Source organism: Rhea pennata, chromosome 19 (assembly GCF_028389875.1).
Source record: "Rhea pennata isolate bPtePen1 chromosome 19, bPtePen1.pri, whole genome shotgun sequence".
Classification (NCBI taxonomy): Eukaryota; Metazoa; Chordata; class Aves; order Rheiformes; family Rheidae; genus Rhea; species Rhea pennata.
Window position 1 is genome coordinate 9842722 of NC_084681.1, and position 23434 is coordinate 9866155.

General features: G+C 41.6%; 1 protein-coding gene across 3 annotated transcripts; it reads right to left on the minus strand.

The window, feature by feature from the left end:
- Nucleotides 1-6718: 6718 nt before the first annotated feature.
- LOC134149161 (myosin heavy chain, skeletal muscle, adult-like) lies at nt 6719-23217 on the minus strand. 3 transcript variants are annotated; one of them, XM_062592050.1, is made up of 38 exons: nt 23014-23217; nt 22775-22918; nt 22526-22682; nt 21829-21856; nt 21637-21742; nt 21450-21542; nt 21262-21325; nt 21081-21179; nt 20872-20975; nt 20652-20790; nt 19050-19168; nt 18801-18950; nt 18041-18211; nt 17456-17762; nt 16982-17055; nt 15857-15944; nt 15644-15761; nt 14774-14897; nt 14552-14688; nt 14194-14449; nt 12950-13192; nt 12667-12843; nt 12434-12579; nt 12257-12347; nt 11779-12168; nt 11540-11666; nt 11214-11332; nt 10685-10881; nt 10139-10322; nt 9887-10052; nt 9593-9717; nt 9013-9321; nt 8706-8909; nt 8166-8291; nt 7902-8072; nt 7711-7815; nt 7361-7456; nt 6719-6868 (listed from the first exon to the last, which is right to left on the minus strand). In XM_062592050.1, exons 1-38 carry the CDS (start codon nt 23215-23217, stop codon nt 6719-6721), a joined length of 5808 nt encoding a protein of 1935 aa, XP_062448034.1. The 3 variants fall into 3 exon arrangements, with proteins under 3 accessions (XP_062448034.1, XP_062448032.1, XP_062448033.1); XM_062592048.1 differs by having other exon boundaries at nt 21622-21742; XM_062592049.1 differs by having other exon boundaries at nt 16982-17051; nt 17452-17762; nt 21622-21742.
- Nucleotides 23218-23434: the final 217 nt, after the last annotated feature.

A 23434-nucleotide genomic window follows, 5' to 3' on the forward strand; every position in this document is an offset into this window, starting at 1 on the left:
TCTCAGGACTATTCTTCCTAAGCTTATAACTTAATATCTGGAAATGTAGGAAATACTGGTGGGAGAATCCTGGGGAAAATGTAGAAGTCAGTACTTCTAAGATCAGAATCTTTGAGAATCTTGCCTCTGATGGGCAATCCATTCCAAATATTGTACTACATTTATACAGTGGACATAAATATAAGGGATATAGGAATTGCCAACACACCTGTGTAGCAATCCTACTGTAGAGCATCTCTCTCTGTCCCTATAAAATGAATAAATTGGGATCTTACCTTTTGTGAGACCAGATGAACAGCTTGCAGACTGGAAGCTCTGTACTGTAAGATAGAATTAGGAACTTCCTTATTACTGCTGCACAGAATTCCATAGAAAAAAACATAGACTGAAAACATAGATGCCTTGAAAGCAGACTGAAAATCCCAGCTGGTGCTGGCAGTCCCCCATGGAATGAATGCAGTGGTACTTGTGGAATGCAGGGCCAGTTGCCCTCCATCCCCCACCACCCAGTCTAAAGCCTCTAACACTCTTACCTTAGAGAATTCTGAGGAAGGACAAGGCACACTGATCTCAGGAGATTTTTATAGGATCTGATCTGCATACGTAGCAGTTGCCTCCTCCTTCTTAGGTCAAAACATTTTTGGCCATCTCAGCTCCTAGCAGAATTCCCATTCATATTAGAAGTGAATTGGATATAATTAGACGTAACAGGTTTGTGAATCAATCTCCTATAAATAATTTGACAAGAGAGGATGGGAAGAGAGGAAAACAGGAGGTTGTGCTAAAGGTGATGAAAGGGGCTGCATGGACACTGTAATCTATGGGATGCTGACTTGGGTAGAGAAAGAGAGGATAATCCAGTGTATTGTCACAAGGAATATGTAGGAATAAAGAGGTGAAAGAGGAAGCTACTGTGTGGCTACAAATGCTCTGAATCTGCAATGCAGGAAGGCATTAGGGGTCCCACTGACGAGCAGGTTTGTTATCAGAGGAAGGGAATCCCAATACAGGAGGAAGCATCCAAGCAGAAACAGAAATTACAGTCATGAGAATCAAGGGATGATTTGAATGACTAAGCAGCAGAAAGGATTGAGGACAAATTAAGAGAAGTAAGATGGGTGAGTCTATAGACACTGACAAGATATGATACTAGGATTAAGGAGGAGGAAGTAAATAGGGTTGTGATTCCAAAGGGTAACAGCAGGTCACAATGGACAAGAAGACCAAGAAAAGTGTAAAGTAAGAAAAACGAGTCCAGAGTTGGAGATATAAGCCCTTAAGACTGAAGTCACACAGTTAGATCCTGGAAGAAAGGCTCAGGAAGCCACCCTCGTTGTGTTTGGGGCTGAAGGTTTTTTAAGAACAGCACGAACAGAGCTGTGGAGCTGCTGTACTAAAGTTAGACACACATGCCACTGAATGCAAGAGACGTTCTGTCCTAACGTAACAAAGTGGTTCGGAACTACTTTGTGCAGGACAGGTGTGCTAGATGCTGACATAGGGGAAAGAGTGAATAAGAGGAAAGCAACAGCCTTGTCCTGTTCTGAACTGGAAAAGAGAGGGGCAAGCATTGTAACAAGAAGGTGAACCCCACACTAGTATGTAGAGAAGGCCATTTCTGTTGTGCTGATCCCTAGGATGCCCTACCACAGAGATTATCAAGGGAGTTACTCATAGTTCCTGCAATAGCACAGGTAGGGGAGAGGAGAGGGGGGCAGTGGAGCCCTCTAATTAATTTTGAAACACTTTCACACCTATGCAGACCTTGATTTTGTTTCTTTCCTATGTAGCACACTGTCCGCCTCCGCCCTTCCCCCCCCACCAGCACCATCTGCTGGGCCCCACTCCCTCTTAGTGTCACCTACTCAGAGGTCCGGATAGAAAGTGAGGAAATTCCTTCCTCCTCTTCTCTCAGCTGATTGTGTCTCTGTGATGGCACAATAATCCTGGGGGTGGGAAGGAAATTGCAGAGGTCAGCCTCACATTTGCCGTAAATCTATACTACAGAAAAAAAGACTGAAGCCTATAGTTTAACCCTAACAGCCAAATTCTCAGCTGAGTATAAAACACCACTTCTTCCCTGTCTTTAATGAAATTACACTGCCTGAGAATCAGAATCTGCTGTGAAAGTTCAGATAATTCATTGACTCTGAATGTTGCCTCATTTCCCTGGTGCATGCACTTTTGACCTGGATTAAAACTAGCTACAAACAAAAGAAAAACAAGTTTCAGCACACATGGGTTTCTCACAGCTGCATATGATGAGAATAAAGCTGACAGCTTGTTAAAAGTGTTCATTTGTAATATCTTTTTCAAATAGAAAAAGAAAAATATCTACCTTTTTCAAGCCTCAAAATGACATATGAGGAATACTTTTTCAAGATATTTTTAAAAATTACATTGAAATTGAAAATTTTCACACCTTGCAAAATTCTTTTGTTTTTTTTCCTTGCTTTTGTTTGCATTTCTTTTTGCTAGTCAGTATAGCAGAATGCAAAATGACTGTTGGTTTTCTATCTATATTTTCTCTTGATTCTGCGTTTCCTTTTTTACCAGTCTAAGAGAAGCAAGTTTTCCTAATTTTGGAAAACTGTGTAGTAGCCAAAGAAAGCCTGAAACTATGACTTTCTGGGTTAGAAAACTTTAGAAAAGATCCAGGCAAATGAAAGCTGGAGGTCAAGAAGAAAAAGTATGTGTTTCTATGTGTATATGTTTGCGCTTCTAGGCAATTAAATCTTGTATATGATTAATTTCGTTACCTTTGGTGGTAAAAGGAAAAAAAGGGAAAAGTCAAAATTTAAGAATTTTAATTGTGGCAGTTTTTAAAAAAACATTTTTTTCCTCCTCCAAAATGTCAGGAAATCTTTCACTTTAAACGAAAAACAGTTTCATTTTAACCAGGCAGAACAAAAACAGCTATGACTTTCCAAAGCCTTTCAAAAAAGGCAGTTTGGCATTTTTCTGCGTTTTCCTAGGAATTCTTCTAGAGCCTCCCCATCTCCACCAAATACACTTCAACCTCCTTCCATACTACCTCTAGAGATATAGCCCTCCTAGCATATACATGCACTCCCCATTTTTTCAAATCCTTCATCAAAAGCAGCCCTTCACTCCACAACAAACTGTATGTAGACATGTGCAGCATCTACCGCTGAGCTAGATGCCCAAGATCCCCTTATTGCTGATGGAGCTCCAGGCAATGGAGTTCCAAAAAACATTTCCTTCCTTCTAATAATGCTGTCTGTATTGTGAGTTTAGGCACTCAGCCCACTTCTCTGCATATTCGCTTAGTCATAAAGATGCCTAAATACAGACATTTGAGTCTGGAATTGAATCACTCTCACAAGTCGCAACTCAAAACCTAGTACCATACATCTATCCACCACTGAAATCTCCATTTTTCTGTGGCCAATTCATGCTTATACTGCCACCTCCTTCATTCTGAGAGCATTCACTCTGTCACAGTCACTGGTGCTGGAATTGTTACACTTCTACTTAAGAAAGGGAAGGCAGAAGTTGCCCAAGCACAGCAGCACCTACAAATCCTTCTAGAGAGACAATGGTGAAACGGGAACCCTAAGCAGCCTCTCTCACTAGCTCTCAAACTTGTTGAAAGATGGTGGCTTCTTTCTGAAAAAGAAACTATTTCAGGCCATCATAAAGGACAAATTTTGCTCATTAAGAATAATTGCAGAAACTATGAAAACGTATTTTTTTTCTTCTGATTTATAACTAGTTCAGACTTTATCTTTCTAGCAGGTTTGGCTTGGATTAGCAAGGCTGCTTTTCAAGAAGTCAGCAAAGAAAGATTATAATCCCTGATGAATGTCAGAAGGAGAGCAATTTCAGGCAATCACTGGTGAACATTCACTCAACAAAGTACAGCAAACTGAAAGGGCAAAAAGACTATCTTTGTTGTACATTCCAAGAAATTAATAAATGCATATAAAGAATAAAATACTTTATTTCCCCTTTTAGGCATACTCCAGAAGTTATCTGGATTTCTATTCTAATATTTCTATGCCACTGATGCTTTCATATCTTTTCTTTGCACCACTGTGCAACCTCACCCCTGAGGGGTCTGCACTCTGCAGAGGATTGCAGTAGGCAGCGCCTGGAACTAGGCAAGAGCTGGAGGGAGACTCCAGGTGTGAGATATTGCGGACAGGGCAGAGCACAGAGGTGAAAGGTCCTAAGAAATTACTGAGACAGGAAAAGGCACTATCAGAAGCCCCAAAAGAGCTGAATAGACCAAATAAAGGGAGTTTAAAACCAGTTCATAGCTAGCACTTGCTAGTTTACCTCCTTTCACACTTCCTCTGGCAGGGTCCCCTGTTCTTGAGAGCTACCCAGGGTGATGGTCAGCTCCCAAAAGGAAAAGAGCATGTGGGGCCATCATGTTGCCGCTGAAGGGACCAACATCTTGCCCCTCCTGCTGTGGTCAGCACTCTGGCAGGCTTAGGGGAGGGACCCTTGGCTTCTGGCCTCCCTCTGGCATCTACTGTGACTTTCATAGTATAGGAGATGGAAATAATAGACAGCTACAAGAAGAAACTAAAAATATATACATATATATCAGTTCTGTTATGTAAGGCCAAATGAATAAATTCATTACCAGAAAATCTTCCTCATTTCATTCCCTCCTTTCTGAAGAGTGGCTGATACCAAATGCCGTGTAATGTATTAGCAGGGGTTTGTGATGAACTCGTGGAATAACAGGACACAAATTAGTACACTTACAAATCCCGCTGTGGGAGACACTCCACATTGTGTTTTGGGTTGTGTTTAGCGTTACAGCGTCACAAGGAAAACAAGTGTTACTCACGTACAGATTGCCACAACAACCCAAGGGGTTCAACGAGCCTGGAAAAGAGCTAGAAATGCTAAGGTATGGTTGATCATGAACTATCACTACTTAAATGGTCTGAGAAGTGTCTGTTCCTACCTCCAGTTGTCTTCTGCTCCCAAAATCGTATTTGTATGTTTTTTTTAAGAAGATTTAGCATTTGAAAATGTTTTTTACAGTACTTAGGACTTGGAGGACTAGAAAGATATGCAAAAAGGACACACAAAGGTCAGTTAGGAGCTGACAATTCTAATGGGATGGCCAAAGATGCTTAACACTTGCTTTAAATAAACAGCAAGCTTGAGGTAGCTGTTAAAGCTTGTTGCATATGCCAGAAATACCAGCCAAGCCAATCTCTCACTCTTTCTTTGGGGCTCGGCAAAAACAAATTTATCTACCAGTAACAGGAATCCCCCTACAGAAAACCAGCTTCACTTCTAATTTACCAAAGCCCTGAGACACACTGAATCCCACACCCCAAGCCATCCCATTTCCTTAATAAACTGTGCTCAGCAGTTACCCATCTTAAACAATAAATTGTTATACTTTATCTTACATTTGCATTCAACTTGTAGATATTGAACGTTCAGTTCAGCTCAAAATGAAATATTATCTTAGGGGCTAACAAACTATTCTTAGGAAACTAGAAGAGCCTAGTATATGGAAGATGACATTGATCAGGCAAAAGAATTAGCCTGTGAGTAGAAATGGAAGGGAGAAGGGGGAGAAAGAGGAGAAGGAGAGAATGAATTAAATCAGGAACAAAGGCCTGGATGAAAAGAGTAGAGAGAAGGCAGATTTTCAACAAACTTTAGAAAGGTAAATCGGAGGGAAAGAAGAAAGGAAAGGAAAGGATAGGGAGGAAAGGATGGAAGGAAAGGATATATGGGGTTATATAACTATGACAGGACACACAGTGGATTGATAAGAGGCTTCTACTAGTCACATATTCCCGTTAAAACAAAACCAGTCATAATAGTCAGCATTATGCTGGCTTGCAGCTGCCCTTTCCCTCAGTAAACACTATAGACACTATTAAGAAATAACATTATTTCTTAATATTAAAAGTTGCATCTCTAATGAACAAAACTCCATCACCTTTATCTATGGGGTTGGTTAGTGTAAGTTCAAGTGGAACTTCTGTTGTTCACAGAATTCTTAGTTCTACAGTGTGCTCAGGAGGCTGTAGCCCCCCCCCTTTTTTTTTGGCATGAATAAGCTAGTTTTAGAACTGTGGCTTCTACTCACTCTCCTCCTCTGTGAGTTGGCAATCAGTTTGTGCAATGAAATAAAATAGTTTCAGAGAAAGAGACTATCTGTGACTATCTCATGTGGTTGGTTTGATTGCTTCTTTATGGTTGAAAAGTTGAAGTTCAGTGTCCTGAATCAAAGCAGGAATATGAGCTTCTCAGATCCTTGAGATAGTAACATTTTATCAAAAAAATAATGCATTAATTGAAAAAAATTGATTAGCTGCAGGAATCCTCTCACTTTTTTTTTTTTTTTTTGAGTAAGACCTAGTCAAAATAACTTGAAAGAATATAGTCTTAGTTTATCAAAGACAAGTGTTTTCTTCCTGTAAGTTGAGTAGAAAAGACATTTAATGATTATTGTTCTTGATATGATTTTTTTTCTGAATGTAAAGGTAAAAATGTATTGCTGTTCGCTACACTTGACTGTGAACATGTAGTGTGTACATGTACTCAGCAATAATAAAGTATTAGAACAAATAAGTGAAACATGATAACCACTTGCTTATTCTGCACTGTACTATCTTTATTAACTAGACATAAATAATAATTACAGAAGAAAGGAAAAGAGAGGTTCACATTTTGTGCATCTCTCAAGTCCCGTTTTAGCCTCATGGGATCTTCATTCCTCCTCTATCTTTTTATGAAACTCTCGGCTCTTGGCTCGGAGCTTGTTGACCTGCGACTCTGCAATGTCAGCCCGCTCCTCAGCTTCCTCCAGCTCGTGCTGGATCTTGCGGAATTTGGAGAGGTTGACATTGGACAGCTCCTCCTGTAGGGGAAGAGGGAGTTATAAGAAGCACAATAGTGACAAATGATGCTTAAGATTTATCAAGAAATTTAATAACAGAGATTTGGCCAGAAAAAAATTCAAAATCTACAGCTATGCAAGCAGAGCAGGTTCCAGACAGTGAGGTAGGAAGCTGCTCAGAATATTGAGTGTATCTGAAGAGAAGACAGTACTAGGCTATCAAAAAGGCCATGACAACTTTACATACTTGTCCATGACAGAGACCAGGAAAGGCAGACTATCAGCTGCCTCTGACACCCAGGTTAGGGAAGGAAGGAGGAAAGAGAACGTGAGTGAGGATTTGAGAAGAACAACAAGGCAAATCCCTCTCAAAAGCAGCAGTTCTCATTGTCTCGTAGCCACAAAACAACCAAAGAAAATTCAAGGGTTCAAAAAGCTGAACAGGAGAAAAGGCCAATGGAGAATTTCACCTCCACCACGAGGAAGGCTGACTGTGCACAAAGCAATACTTACAGCCTCCTCAGCTTGCCTCTTGTAGGATTTCACCTTCATCTGCAGTTTATCTACCAGATCCTGGAGTCTGAGAATATTCTTCCGGTCTTCCTCAGACTGGGGAAAAACAAAACAAAACAAAACAAAACAAAACAAAACAAAACAAACACCTCTCTAAACTCTCTGTGAAACAGAGTAACGTTCTTCATAGAACATTGCTGTCCAGTTAGACTAGACGGGGTGATAATTTTGTTAGCTGGATTTTCAAAAGATTGAAAAGAACAGAAAGAAACAACACTAGAAGGCAAAGTGCAAACATTTTGACTTCCTAGGTAAAGGGTAAGGCAGTGCAATAAGGATTCCTGCCTTACCTGGTAGGTCAGCTCCTTCACTCTCCTCTCATATTTGCGCACACCCTTCACGGCTTCAGCGCTGCGCTTCTGCTCAGAATCAACCTCCCCTTCCAGCTCTCTCACCTGCAATGAGAAGCCCAGCCTTGGAGCTCCCCTGGTGGTGCCTCATGGGACGTGGTCCCTGATGCACAAACAGCAGCTCTACACACCCTGGCCTCCAGCTTCTGGATTTGCTTCTTGCCTCCTTTCAGTGCCAGCTGCTCAGCCTCATCCAGACGGTGCTGCAGGTCCTTCACTGTCTGCTCCAAGTTCTTCTTCATCCTCTCCAGGTGGGCGCTGGTGTCCTGCTCCTTCTTCAGCTCTTCTGCCATCATGGCCGCCTGGAGAGCAAAGGAACAGCCGCAGTTTGGGATGCGAGACATACTGGGGCAGAATCCACTCACCACCAGCAAGGGAAGGAACCCCCAGCTCACATCTGTGATGGCCTTCTTGGCCTTCTCTTCAGCATTGCGGGCTTCCTGGACTGTCTCCTCCATTTCACTCTGGATTTGGGCAATGTCCATCTCCAGCTTCTTTTTGGTGTTGATCAAGCTGGTGTTCTGTGCAAACAGCATTACATATTTATATTTATTAGCTCATAATAGCAGATCAAAAACATTGCATACATTCTGTATTTTAGTGTAAAGAATTCCGTCAGGTCACATAGTATTCCCTTCTATAGCAGTTGCCGTTGTAGGTCATTACTATCTCAGCTATGATGCACTTCAATACTTAAAGAACGTCCTACATAACCTTTCCTCCCGTAGTTTGTGAGAAAACAGAGAAGACGTTTAGTCTTATAAAGATGTATAATTTTCAAATAAGGTCAGTAAAAGAATTTAAATGGTACCACGGATCACTTATAATGACCTTGCTAAAGGATATTAATAACAAAACATGAGCCCACTAATACTGTCAATGTTAAATGTAATTATCAACATAAGTTTCAATATTATATATATTTATACACTGACCTGAGTATGAAGTAGTTGCACACGCTCACTTGCATCCAACAACTCCTGCTCGGCCACTTTCCTTGACCGCTCCGTCTGCTCCAGGGCTGCCCGTAGCTCCTCAACTTCAGCCTGCAACAGGTTTGCTCTGCGCTCCACCATGGCCATCTGCTCCTTCAGATCCTCCTGCGTCCTGAGAGCATCGTCCAAGTGTATCTGAGTATCCTGTAAGACAGGCAAGAGAGATTAAAAAGGACTCTTAACAATCCTGAGCATTATAAACATAAGCTAAGCCATTGTTCCATGTGTATCATTTTTTTAAATGGACCTTGAGCACCGCCTGTGTGTTTCTCAGGTTCTTCTGCGCCTCTGCTGCCACACGGTTGGCATGGCTCAGCTGGATCTCCATTTCATTCAGGTCTCCCTCCATCTTCTTCTTCAGCCGCAGGGCTTCATTCCTGCTCCTGATCTCTGCATCCAGTGTGCTCTGCATGGACTCCACAACTCGGAGATGGTTTCTCTTCAGCTGCTCAATTTCCTCATCTTTTTCTGCTATCTTCCTGTCAATCTCAGACTTGATCTGGTTGAGCTCCAGCTGGAGGCGCAGGATCTTCCCCTCCTCATGTTCTAGGGAGGCCTGAAAAGGAACAAAACCACCCCACAAAATTAAATTAACAACATAAATTCTGAGGTCATGTACATTAACTCATCTCTTGAAAAATAATGCATAGCTTCAGGTCTGACACTAGCACAGAAAAAGAAAAGGATTCTTCTGCATTCAAAGGCTTTAATGATTCTTGAAATTCCATGCTTTCTGGGTCTGGAAATTATCCTCCCAGTCATTGTTTCACAAATGATTTCTAAGCTTTCTGGGCAGTAAGGGAAAAAGCAAGAAAGGATGGATGTACCTCAGCTTCCTCCAGAGCAGCCTGGATTTCAGATTTCTCCTGCTCAATCTGCTTCTTCACTTTCTCCAGCTCATGAATGGCCTTTCCTCCCTCTGCAATCTGCTCTGTGAGGTCACCAATCTCCTCTGTAAGGACAGAGACAAATGGCAGGGTCAGGCACTGGGCATGGGGGAAATGTCCTACCACAGGAAGGTGACAGGCACCCTTACAATCTTGTGGGCATGGAGCCATTGATGTGGTGGATAGAGAAGCTTGTGAGAAAGCCCTGGCAGGAGCAGAGCACCCGGGACTTACGCTGCAAGTTCTTGTTCTCGCGCTTCAGGGTTTCCAGGTGGTCCAAAGACTCCTCGTAGGCATTCTTCATCTTAAACAGCTCCGTGCTGAGAGAGCGAGACTCCTTCTGGGAGGCTTCCAGCTCAGCCTGCGTTTCCTCATACTTCTGCTTCCACTCTGCCAGGATCTGAAGAGCAACAGGGCCGCAGTATGAGTGTGGCAGTCATGAGGAGACGCTCTGTCCCCAGACCACAAGGCTGGAGCCTGGGTTACCTTGTCAAAATTCTTCTGCTTCTTGTCCAGAGCTGCGCAAGCAGCATTTGACCTCTCCACATCTATCATCAGGTCCTCCACTTCATTCTGCAGCCGCTGCTTTGTCTTTTCCAGGGAGGCACATTTCGCATTCACGGCTTCAACGTGCTCCTCTGCTTCCTGCAGGCGCTGTGCCAGCTTCTTCCTGGGAGATGATAAGCACAACTCTCAGTGAGGAAGTGTAGGGGAGCCTGTGGAGCTCAGCTGGTGTGTTTTTCACAGCAGCACACTTGGCAATGAGAGATCCCCATTCGCGCACAGCACAGGAGCTCTCTCAGCCAATCATTATATCTGCCCTCTGTGCACACCTACACGGCCTCCCTCTGCCATCCTCCATCTCATGAGCGTTGTTGCATTTGCCAACCCACATCATCTATAAGATATGTTTTTCCACTTGCTGCCACACCACCCCAAAACACAGCATTGGCCTCTTCCTGGCAATATCTCCGTGGTCTCTTGCAGCTTCCCCGTTAGCCTCTGCTAGCCTTCCCCATCTTCCCCACATACTTGGCCTCCTCTAGTTCCTCCGTGCGCTGAATGGCGTCCGTCTCGTATTTGGTTCTCCACTGGGCCACTTCACTGTTGGCCTTGGACAAGGTGCGCTGAAGCTCACCCTTGGCTTCCTGCTCCTCCTCATATTGCTCCCGGAGCAAGTCACAGTCATGGCGTGCAGACTGCAAGGCGTGGGCCAGGGCATTCTTGGCCTGGGAGGACAATGGGATTGAGACAAGGAGTAGCTGTATTGTGGGAAATCCCCCGAGGGAAAAGTTATCAGGCACTGGACTATTCTTCTATGGGCATGGTGACAGTCTACTGGATGAGCAAGGAAGAGCTGGGAACTTTCAAAAGAATTAATGGATAGACTAGAGAGAGCAGGAAGCAAAGCCACCATCAAAAGGCTTGCATGGGATTACTTAAGTGGGGCTTTTCCTCCGTCTCATCATGATGGTTCTGTAATTCCATATTACAGTGGCTGAGGCATCACTTAGACAGTAGGAAAAGTACTCTAAAGACAGGTTTTGGAAAGTGCTCTCACCTTTATTTCTTCCTCTAAATGCCTCTTGAGTTCTTCAATTTGTTGGGTGAATGCCTGCTTGCCTCTTGACAGCTGAGAAATCAGAGCATCTTTCTCCTCCACCTGGCGTGAATATTCACCTGAAAAGTTTGCAGACAGAATTTTTCTGTTGATGACAGTAATATATTCATTTCTAGCTATGTACCTAGATATTCAGTGGAGCTTGCAGAAGCTTATGATCTTATCTCATTGCAGTAGAGAGGAGTGTCCATTTGCCTAGAAGACTTATTTCTTCATTTGTCCTCTGCCATTGTTCTATCTGCACATCAGAGATGTGGATATCTTACCTGCTTCTGTCTGCAAACGAGCTCTTTGAGCATTGACATCATTGATCATGCGCTGATGCTCCTCCTCTTTTGTCTTAACCTCACTCAATTGGTCTTCCAGTGAACGGCACATCTTCTCTAAATTTGCCTATATGTCAACAAACAGAAGGCTAGGACATTTATTACACACTAGCTATAGTGACATGCACAAAAGAGGAAGTGCCATTTGGGGCAACGTGCCTATAAAATGTACTCTATACCTTGGCCTTGGAGACAGACTCCATGTTACTGGCCAAGTCGTCAATCTCCATCTTCAGCTCACTCTTCTCCTTCTCCAGCTTCTGCTTGACGCGCTGAAGGTTGTCTATTTGCTCCCCGAACTCCGCTGTGCTGTCCGCATGCTTCTTCCGCAGGGCAGCAGCTGTGGCTTCATGCTGCAGAGTGGCCTCCTCCAGGTCCCGGCGCATCTTCTGAAATTCTGCCTCACGCTTCTTGTTCACCTCAATCTGAGCTGCTGTAGCTCCCCCTGCTTCTTCCAGGCGCTCACTGATCTCCTCTAGCTCCCTGGAGAGGTCAGCCCGATGCTTCTCTGCTTTGGCCCGAGAGGTCCGCTCGGCCTCAATTTCCTCCTCCAGTTCCTCAATTCGGGCCTGGAGAACATTAGGCACCATTCACACCCATGCCCTGCCCCTGCCTGACCTCTGATGGTGTGAGAGAAGGCAAGGAACAAAGACTTGCCTGCAGCTCCTTGATCTTCTTCTGTAATTGCATGCCCAGGGCTTGCTCATCCTCAATTTTGCTCTGGATCTGGCTGATTTCAAAATCTTTCCTTTGCACAAAGCAAACCATGTTAGTGCCCAGCAAAAAACATGTATGCACTTGAACAGTACAAAGGTGCCCCACAGCCACACTTACTTCTTCAGTTTCTCATCCAGCTGCTGCTTATCATTTTCCAAATCCATTATGGTATCGTGAGCCAGCTTCAGGTCTCCCTCGAGTTTCCTCTTGGCTCTCTCAAGGTCCATGCGCAGTTTCTTCTCTTGCTCCAGGGACCCTTCGAGCTAAACAGAACAAGGTCATGAGTGCTCTGCCAGCCAGGTCTACCTAAACAACTGTCCTGTTCTTGCTGAGTGTATATTTGGGCTTACATCGTCCACTTGCTGCTCCAGCTTGGTTTTGGCTTTGGTCAGCGTATTGACTTTGTCCTCTTCTGCCTGCAGGTCATCCAGAGTCTGCTGGTGGGCCTCTTGGAGGGCTTTCTTCTCTTTTGTCAGCTTGGCAATGTTCTCGTCCAGGGCCGCCATCTCCTCAGTGAGGTTTTTGACCTGTGAGAAAAAGGGAGCAGGGGGTAATTAAAGGAAGTAGCTACAAGCGTGCTGTACCAGCACAGCACTGATTTCTGGAGCGAGAGTGATGGGTTCTCTGCTATACCTTGTTTTCGGTGGCATGTTTTTCCTTCTCAACTTTGGCCAGCGTTAACTCCAGGTCATCAATATCTTTCTTCAGCTCTGAGCATTCGTCCTCCAGTTTCCTCTTCTTGGCTGTCAGCTCAGCATTGATTTCCTCCTCGTCCTCGGCCCTTTCGGTCACCTCCTTAACTTTGGCTTCGAGTTGGATTTTGGTTTTGATCAGCTGGTCACATCTTTCCTCTGCATCAGCTAATGCATCAGCTTCCTGTTGGGTAAACATAATTTTGTTGGGTAACTTCTAGGTTTGGCAGACACTGAATAGAAAATATTATTTAAAGCTGAAAAATAAAAATGGAATTATAATTTATTATTATTTTGCGGACAGTATTACTGTACAGTGTCTTCTAAATCAATTTTTATTCTTTTCAGTTTTTTAGATTCTTCTCATTATCAAATATTGTGTCTAGCTCCATTCATATGTAATATTTCTAGATATGTAAAAATAATTCTTTTACTAAGCATTTTTATTCATTTTCTTGAAAGTGAATAACTGAATATAATGGCACATATATGTATATATATAAAGTCTCCCTAAAAATTCTTCTTGGTAATACTAAATTAGAATTAATCCAGGCATGTCAGTACATAATCTGAATGTAATTGGTAATGTCCATTTTAATCTGGCTGGATTTTAAAACTGTGAAGTGCACACCTAGAAGCACAATAGTATTGCCCTAATGTTGCAGAAACTTTTGAGATTCCAGAGGGCATTGGAGACACACACAGGATTGGCAGTTGTGTTTCATGATGTACAGGGTGTGTCTTCTTGGAGGAGAAGCTGCAGGAGGACAGGTGAGATATGTGTCATAAGAAGTGTCTCTAATGACCTTTATTTAGGCAAATAAACTAAGAGAGAGTGGATAGTCAATTGAGTATCTCTCCATATTCCATTTACTGTATACACTAAATGGCCAATGGTATAATGTGATCTCATGGAATACGTTTACATAGTCTTTGTGCTTACATGTACATTTCTCTAACACTTAGAAGTCATTCTCAAGCTGGAGCCCCACCTTGCAATGGTGACACTGAATGCCCAAAGCAGGTGGTCTGGATTTTACCTTTAGTCACACAAGATTCAGCTTAGAAATTTTGTAAGGAAGGTTAGGGTGCAGTTTGAGACTTTGAGAGACTTTGAGACTAACTCCTCTGTCTTAGATCTTACTTATTTTCACCTGGCAAAAAAAAAATACTAATAATACTCACAGACTGCACTTGGAGCTGCAGATCATTTTTCTCCTGCAGGAGGGACACCATTTTCTCCTCCAGCTCCTTCCTCTTTGCCTCAGACTTTGCAAGCTCTTCCTTGGTTTTCTCAAATTCTTCCTTCATGGTGGCCATTTCCTTCTCAGACTCTGCACTTTTCAGTAATGGTTTGATCTTGAAGAACAACTTCATCCATGACCAATGCTTGACATTCATGAATGAACGAACATTGTACTGGATGCAGAAGATGGATTCCCTGAAGCATAATTAAAATGTACATTGAATATTTTGGGTGCTGATTAGCGTAGACACTTTCTTTGAAGTATGGTGTCTTTAATGAAAGTTGAGAAATGTCTACCTCCTCTCCACCATTCTCTGATACTCCACTCTCATCAGAAAGCCCCTGCATCTGGCCTGTGTACGAGTGATGAGCTGTGCCAGCTTTTCATCTCTCATCTCCTCCAGGAGTCCCAGCAGCCCCGCTTTGAAGAACACCTAGAGAAAGGGAGCATTGCAGCATATCACTGTCAGGTTGTGCAAAGCACAGGCACACACTACATGAGTCAAGGAGTGTTTGTACTTTGGTGTGACCAAATTTGTACTGGGTGTGGTCCACATCAATGGAGCCAAGGAGCTTCTCAGAAGCCTTCTTGCTGTCAATGAACTGTCCCTCTGGGATAGCACTTGCATTAAGCACCTTGTACCTGCAGAATGAAAAGGAATATGAATTAACACAGACTGACTAAATCTGAAGTCATAAGCTTATACTAGCTAGTTAAATTAGCGGCATTCTTCGCAGTAGAATGAAGCTGAGGAACTTAGACTTCCATCCCTTGTCTAAACATGATATTCATAGTGAAATGAATTCTAATGACAAAATTAAGGAAGCTTTCACTGCGTTTAGTGAACAATTGTAGATGGAAAGAAGATACTGATCTCCAGGCATTCCATTCTGATATCCTTTTGTATTAAGCCATGCTTTCATTCTTGAACAGAAAATTGCTAGACAGGAACAATGACATTATATACCTCGCAAGAAATGAACTTCCATTAACACTAGCAGCAGATACCCAACCAGTGCTCCCAAGCTTTAAAAAACAAATTGGGGGGGGGCAACTTGAGAAACCTAAGAACCTACAAAAATTCTCATACAAAAATTACATAGCTAGAATGTTGTGTAGCTCCAGTGTGCTTCCCTAGTTAGAGACACTGGCGAGGTTCAGTTGTTTGGTGAGCAAAAAATCAGTGAGGGCACCTGAGTTATCCCTTCATTTCTCAAAAATGTTTCCTTTGTCAGCCACACATGCTGTCTTTGGTTATACATTCCAGCAATTTGGTCCAAGTTTTAATTACAAAATTAAGGAATTATAAAATAAGCACAAATGTTAAAATAGGTAAGATTTGTAACTCATGTAGTAAAGATAGGATGGAGAGCAGAAAGGGCTCTGACCTCTGTTTAAAATCTGCATAAAGGATTCTACTGGGGAATCCCTTCCTGCAAATTCTAATTCCTTCTAGCACACCATTACAGCGCAGCTGGTGAAGCACCAGTTCATGCTCCATGGCACCTAAAAGAATATGACAATTATTTGATATTTTATAATAAAGCACAAAGAATAATGACTACATCACAATAAGATCTCCCTCTCCTTAGTCTTCTTACCAGGTGTTTTTGTTTCATTGGGGATAATGCAGCGCACAAAATGGGGGTGAGTACTCCGTAGATTGGTCATCAGCTTGTTTAGGTTCTCCTGTGAGAGCACAGGCAAACATTTTTCGTATCAAATGTTACCTCTGTACCAGATGAGCACAGAAAAAACAAAACAAAAACAAACCAGAAAAACTAAAAAAAAAAAAAAAAAAAAAAAAAAAAAAGAAATATGTAATGTGTTCTCATGAGACAGAGAGACCTATACACTTGGACAACACTCATGAAAGAATGGTCACCAGAGGTTTGGGGTACCAAACGACAAAATGCTCATTGGAAGAAGATTCTCTGCAATCACTAGACTCTCTCTAGCTCTGCACAAGATACTTAATTTTGTTGAGAATGCAAACAAAACTGTAGGCAGAACAAAAAGGTGAAGGGGCAAGGATCAAAATTACAGGGAAGGGTGCAACTTGTGAAGATAAATATGACAATGATTGAGCAGAGGAGGATGAGAAATAGCTACTGCTGGGTGAGAAAGGGGGGTCACTGCTCTTAGATAAAAGGCGCAAGTGATAGGCCCTAGAGCACATTCTGTGGGAAATTCAGGAACTGGCACTGACTTTAGCAGTTCTTTTTACTGGGTAGGACCTAACTGCTCTCAGTTTAGCCTTGGTTTGGAGCAGTGGCAGGGCTGTTTAGAGAGGTGGCCCTTCTATGCAATTTAAAACCTGTCTGGAATGCCAGGCAGTAGCTAGATGCTACAGAAATCCAAATAGATGCCTCTCCATTGCCTAAAGCCCCATATACTGGTGGGAAGGTAGATGGCCTTTGCATTTCTATATAAATTTGATATAGAAAGCCAAGCTGATGTGCAGATCCAGACTAGATATTCCCTCAGGCAGGCAGGCAGATCCACCACTGTCCTAGGGGACATGGAAATAGGAAAAGAGCTTCGTCTTACCAATGTATTTGTGAGTAAATGAAACTAGAATCTGACTCAAGTGGTTTTTTCAACATTCAAAGAACAGTTAAGTCAACAAGTATCTTCTCATTGGTCTCAGCTGACTTGGAGTCATCCCTTTTATGAATAGCTGAAAAGATGTTTTTGATACAGAATAGAAAGGGATATTAACTTACCCTGAAAAGAGCTGAAACAGTTTGGAAAGAAGAACCTTTCTTCTTGCCCCCTTTCTTGCCACCACCACCACTCTCTGAAGAATACCAAAAAACAGATGGTATTACAACTTTGAGATGCAATCTTCCTGTCTGTGAGACAGTAAAAAGCTTGCTCATATGTATTAGTCATGCTAAGCAAAGAAACTAAGATGCAGTGGCACACAGAGTCAACAATCATTCTAAAGAAAGAGAAACTTGTTCTCCAGAGACAGAGGTCCAAACGTATGCACTGAACTGGAATTCTAGGGCTCATGGGAAGTCTGAGATACATTTGATCTCATCCTTTTTTAAATAAATTCAAACTATTTGAGACTCTTAACAGTATGCAGTTTCTTAAGAACATGTTGAAAAACCACCTTCTCCAGCTGATATTCATGGCTCTGGAAGAGTCATTAAAAAAAAAAAAGATGAAAATATGAATTTTAGAGAACTGACCTGCCTCTCCTCCAACAGAGGCAAAGAGTAAAGCGAGTGTCTTCAGAGATGATTTCTGGTACAGCCCCACAACAGTTTCATTCAGGGGGTCCTTGTTCTTGTCAAGCCAGCCAGAAATGTTGTAGTCCACTGTGCCAGCATAGTGCACTAGGGAGAAGTGAGCTTCAGCCTTGCCTTTGGCAGGCTTGGGCTTCTGGAAGTTGCTGGACTTGCCCAGATGCTGGTCATAGAGCTTGTTTTTGAAAGACATGTCAGTTGCCTTGGGGAACATGCACTCCTCTTCCAGGATGGAGAAGATGCCCATGGGCTAGAAGAAATAGCAGCACATAGAAGAGAAGAAAGGAGGAAGGACAGGTGAGAAGGTAGAAAAAAATTACAGATAAAGAACAAGCTTTCCGAGTGGGAAAATATAAATGCTCTCTGTCTTTTTCAAAACAGGATTCTTCTAGAGTCAATTTATGACCAGCAAAGCAAATTGTAAAAGAATCTAGAACTATACAGTGTCATATATAAACTTTTGACTTACATTATATATGAAAGTAATGAATTCCTGAAAGTATTAGACATTTTGAATTAGAGTGATACCTTCTCAATGAGCTCAATGCAGGCAGCAAGGTCCATCCCAAAGTCTATGAACTCCCATTCAATTCCTTCCTTCTTGTACTCCTCCTGCTCCAGCACGAACATGTGGTGGTTGAAAAACTGTTGCAGTTTCTCATTGGTGAAGTTGATGCAGAGCTGCTCAAAGCTGTTGAACTGCACAATTACAAACAGAGATTACATGTAATTTCAAGAAAATAAAGAGCAATGTTATCTTTTTTTTTTTTTTTTTTGATTTAGCAAGTTATGGGTGAATCTGTGAGTCCTCTGCCCAGCTAGGAATTTAGAATTTCTATCAGCTCATCTCGACTGGCAAGCTAAGCTTTATCAACATGTTTCTAAGCCCTAGAATTTGAGGCCTTTTAATATTTTGGGATTATCAGTTTTGATATCTACTACAGTGGGCCTCCTATGGGAGGGACCTCAGTCATCAATATATCCAGCATTTCCAAACTCTGATTTCAGTTGTGTCCCAAACCTTCTGAGTACACACTTCCATACTCACAATTTGTATTAGGTACTAAATGTCATCTCAAACTGCCAAAACCCACTTCTTATGCATTTCCATTAGCATATGTGCCGCACTAATCTATTCTCAATGAAAAGTCTGTGGGTATCATGATTCTTTAGGTGTAACCTGAAAGGATTAAACTAATTTCTGCAAAAAATGTGTTATTACTTCTTAAATCTTTCACCACTCCATTAAGTTACTTGTAAAGTTGTGTTAATAGAACTTTGCTCTTACATCAAAGATCTCAAAGCCAGCAATGTCCAGGACACCAATGAAGTACTGTCTGGGCTGTTTGGTGTCCAGCTGTTGGTTGATGCGAATGACCATCCACAAGAACATCTTCTCAAAGACAGCCTTTGCCAGGGCACCTACTGCATTGTATACCTAAATCAAAGATAAAAGGCTTTTAGTAATCATTCAGAGAAAAAGAGGCATTCCAGGTAATTTAGTTTAAGCCACAGGTTGTCAGACATTGATTTTTACCTGCTGGACGGTTTGACCTTTGGTCACATATTCATTCCCAACCTTGACTCGGGGGTAGCACAGGGCCTTGAGCAGGTCAGCTGAATTCAGACCCATCAGGTAAGCAGCCTTGTCAGCAACTGAATGCCAAAATAATTAATTTTTAAGGCACTTACAGGCATTATTGTTCTTTTAAAACAAGTAAAAAAGGCAAATTTGGTCAAGATAAAGAGTTAATATTAAGAAGTAATATATTTGTAGTTCCACATTTTAAATGGAGTATTAGAACAGGTTGCCTGTGTTACTCGATGTCTTCAAAAATAAGTAAAGAAATAGATGGATTGCACAGTAAATGGAGTAGACAGGAAATGGAAAAGATGAACTGTCACAGTCCTTTCTCAGTTTTATGAGCAAACAAAGCTAATAAAATAAAAGATGACTTTGCCACACTGAGAAATTTGTTCACAAAGTAATTCTCAGAAGAGTTCAGTGATTTTTATGTTGACTTGAGTCCCTACAACACAGCTGATTTAAATGGATTCATTATTACATACAATGCTTCAAATGCTTTCAGGCTGTGATCAGCAAAATGGCATGCCTGACATCGCTCAAATAAGTTAATTCATATAATTTGTAGCGTATTCTACTACTACTATTTTTCATTATCAGATTCAATGCTATTATATTCCTTGAATTCATTTTCATTTACACCTTAATATTTCTGAAGAAAGGAAAAAACTCTATGGTACACAGCTTTTTATAATATAAGCAAGTAACTTTGTTTTCATGAAAATATTTCCATGAAGTGTAAAGGAATACACCTTTGAAAAATCCCAGGCAGAACAAACTTGATAAACATTGTATTTTATCTATTTTTGTAATTCATGGAAACGTGAGAGAACTCAACAGAAAACAGGGAATATAGGAAACACAATTGTAGTATTAGCTGAGATTTCTTTTTTACCTCCCATATGAAATAAAATAGCACAGTATAGGCACTATGAGTTTTCTCCATAATAAAGACCTTATAGTAGAACAGTTTCAGGATTCTAGCTTTGTTCATCTGAAAATAATACCCTTGGGAGATGACTACAACTGATTATAACTGATAGCAGCTGTCTGGGCTTAAAATTAATGAGCAGAATGGCTCTGAGTTATCTCTCAGTCTGGTTTAGTGTCCACTGGACCTTATTCTCTACTACTTTATGCTTTTCATAGTTCAAAATATTCTATCATCCATCATTAAAACAAAAATTAACACCTACTCTGCACAAGCATTAAGAATGGGCCACATGTTCAGTGTGGCTGTCAACCTTCTTTCTCACTGTTGACAGAAATGGAAGCAAATTTCCCCTCCCTCCAGCATACTGTCTTTCTATCAGACCATTGACACTGGTGTGAATTAACCCACTGGGTTAAGTAATTTAGATGCTGTAGAAAATTCTTCTCTAACAACCTCTATGCTCTTCTGCCAAGTTGTCATCTTTCAGAAGAGTTATGTAGTTAGAATATGCTTATATTCTACGATACTAGTATTTAGGGAAAAGTCTAGAAAGATCAATGAATCTGGCTTAGAATTATTGTTTATATTAGCGAGTGATCCAGTGTACTGTATGCTAATACCTTCTGTGCCATCTGGTTCTGCCTGCTCCTCACGCTGCTTCTGCTTAAACTTCAAGTTTCCATAGTGCATGACAGCTCCAGTCAGCTTGTAAATGGCTGTTTTTTCATCTGAAGTGAAGCCCAGGATGTCAATGGCACTCTAACAAAAGAGTTGCTGAAGTAAGTACCATGTCTATTAGAGGTTGGAATCTGCCTAATAAAGTTTCTATACATTACTTACATCTGTGGCCATTAGCTCTTCCTGATCATCAATGCTGGGAACACTGATTTCACCTTGACTCACATAATGATAGTCATATGGATTGGTGGTAATCAGTAGCATTTCTGAAAACAAGTACAAAACACATACAGATCAGAAGTAGTTAGTATGTAATGGAATTAAATGTTGCTCAGTGAACTTCCTCCAGATAAGTTAGTGATTCTTCCTACCAATTAGCTCTGGCTTCTTGTTGGACATGATTTGATAAAATATGTGGTAACTTCTTTCTGCCTTGAGCTGGAAAGTGACTCTGGACTTCTCCAGCAGATCTGGCAAGGAAGGTAGAATAGAGTTAGCATAAGAACTGAGGAAGGTAGGAAGGATTGTTGTCAGGCCAGTAGAGTCTCTTACATGTTTCAATGTCAGCAGAAGCAAGTTTCCCTGTAGCACCAAAATGGATTCTGATGAATTTACCCTGAAAGAAGAAAAACAGCCAATCTAGGTATGTTTTACCAATTCTGATTACAAGAACATTCCAGTCATTGCACTGAGTCATTGCTGGTAAGAGAAAAGTTATTTTGTTCAAGACAACAACTTACAAAGCGTGAGGAGTTGTCATTCCTCACAGTCTTGGCATTTCCAAAAGCTTCCAGCAGTGGGTTGGCACTGATGATTTGATCCTCAAGTGTCCCCTAAGATAAAAATCTTACTGTAATGATATAGCTCATAAATAAAGCTGACAGCTGTTGGCTGCTGTCCTTATGAACTCACCTGCATTTTTCCTGCCTGCTGTGGCTGTTCCTCCTTCTTCTTATCCCCACTAGCTGCAATTGTTGCAAAGTACTGGATGACACGCTTTGTGTTCACAGTCTTCCCTGCACCGGATTCTCCACTGTCAAACCAGAGAATATATAATCAGGTATACAGTTCCTTGGCACAGAGCAATCCATTAGGAACCTGAGCAGGCAATGTACGTACGTGATCAGGATTGACTGATTCTCACGATCTGTGAAAGACACAGAAGTGAGGAGACTGTTAGTAGTTCTCCTGAGTAACACTTAACTGCTATTAAACAGCTGAAAGAAATGTCCATATGTCACAATACATTAGATCACTCCCAGCTGAAGGCTTGTCATCTAATCCCAAAGTTTTTTTCAAAGTCTCTGTGGAATAATTGCCATTATTATGGAATAAAATTAATCCTCAGTTTTTGATAGCTTCTGTCACACTATGCAAAAAGCTTATAAAAGATATAGGTGAAATCTTCACAATATAAGGAGTCAAAAGTTTTGGAAAAGTGTTCTTAATGTCCAAGTTTTAAAGAAAGGTAGAATAAGATTTCATAGAGATGCATTGGATTTGATTTTTAACAGTCTTTCTCTAGCTAAAGCAAAGAGGTGCAAAAATGAATAAGAATATGCAATATTTTTCATAAGTTATTATTTCTGACTTGTAAAAAAAAAAGAGGATGTCTATTGAAATATTCTGTCTCTCCTGAGAACTAACTCCATGCATGCTTCAGGTTCAGTTTAGCCGGAAATGAATTGCTATTTAATTTACTCCAGTTTTCTGTGCTACAGCTCTGTGGTGTCCTTAACAACATTGCTATATTCCTCAATAAGTACACTGTGGGGATTTTTGTTCTAATCAATGTGACGGACATAGGGCCACTCACCAGTTAACATGAACTGATAGGCATTGTCAGAGATGGAGAAGATGTGGGGAGGGGCCTCCTGGCGCTTTTTGCCTCGGTAGGCCAACACCACCTCCGGGTTGTACACTGGCAGCCACTTGTAGGGGTTGACAGTGACACAGAAGAGACCCGAGTAAGTCTGTGAGGGAAGGAGAAAGCAAGCTGGCTTCCACTTGGCTTAGCATAGCAGTTCTTCCTATCTATTGCAGGAAGACTGCTGCTGGTACTTACGTAGATCATCCAGGCTGCATAACGCTCTTTGAGGTTATACAGCACAGCAGGTTCATGGAGGTGGGTCATCATGGCCATGTCCTCAATTTTATCATATTTGGGAGGGTTCATGGAAAAGACTTGATCTTCCTTCACAGTCAGAGTCTGCCAAGGAAAAGGGAGATAGATGTGTGTTGGCTAAGAATGTCCATCAAATACTGTCAATCAAATGCTGTTTTTAAGCCTTGTTTTTCACCCACCTCTCCTGCTTCAGTCTTGACCGTGATCTTTCCTCCTTCTTTACTCTGGATTGTGCTTTTCACATAGGATTCCTTAGGATGTACCACAAAGACTGATGTCTTGGCATCAAAAGGCTTGTTCTGGGCCTCAATTCTCTCCTTTTCAGACTTTCGGAGGTAAGGAGCTGCCTCCCCAAAGATGGCCATCTCAGAGTCTGAAGACATGGCTGCAATTTATTGAATGTAGCGCAGTAGGGAGCTGAAAGGGAGAGAAATACTACAGTGCTGAGTGATGGAAGAAATGCTTTTGTTTCACACACCTGACTTTAGAGTTCTGTTCTGTCTGCTCTTAGGGTCTCCCTCTCTATCTGACTGGCTCTTCAGCACAGATATCCTTTAACACATTTAGATGCTAAAGATAGTATAGGGGGTTGATATTTGT

What these genes read in the sequence shown, in the direction of transcription:
- LOC134149161 (XM_062592048.1), bottom strand. Translation starts at nt 23,217, where the DNA reads ATGTCTTCAGACTCTGAGATGGCCATCTTTGGGGAGGCAGCTCCTTAC. An exon ending in TCGTTTGCAGACAGAAGCAG is followed by an intron (nt 11,333 to 11,539) that starts GTAAGATATCCA and finishes CAAACTTTTCAG; the next exon opens with GTGAATATTCACGCCAGGTG. An exon ending in TGAAGGAGCTGACCTACCAG is followed by an intron (nt 7,457 to 7,710) that starts GTAAGGCAGGAA and finishes GTTTTTCCCCAG; the next exon opens with TCTGAGGAAGACCGGAAGAA.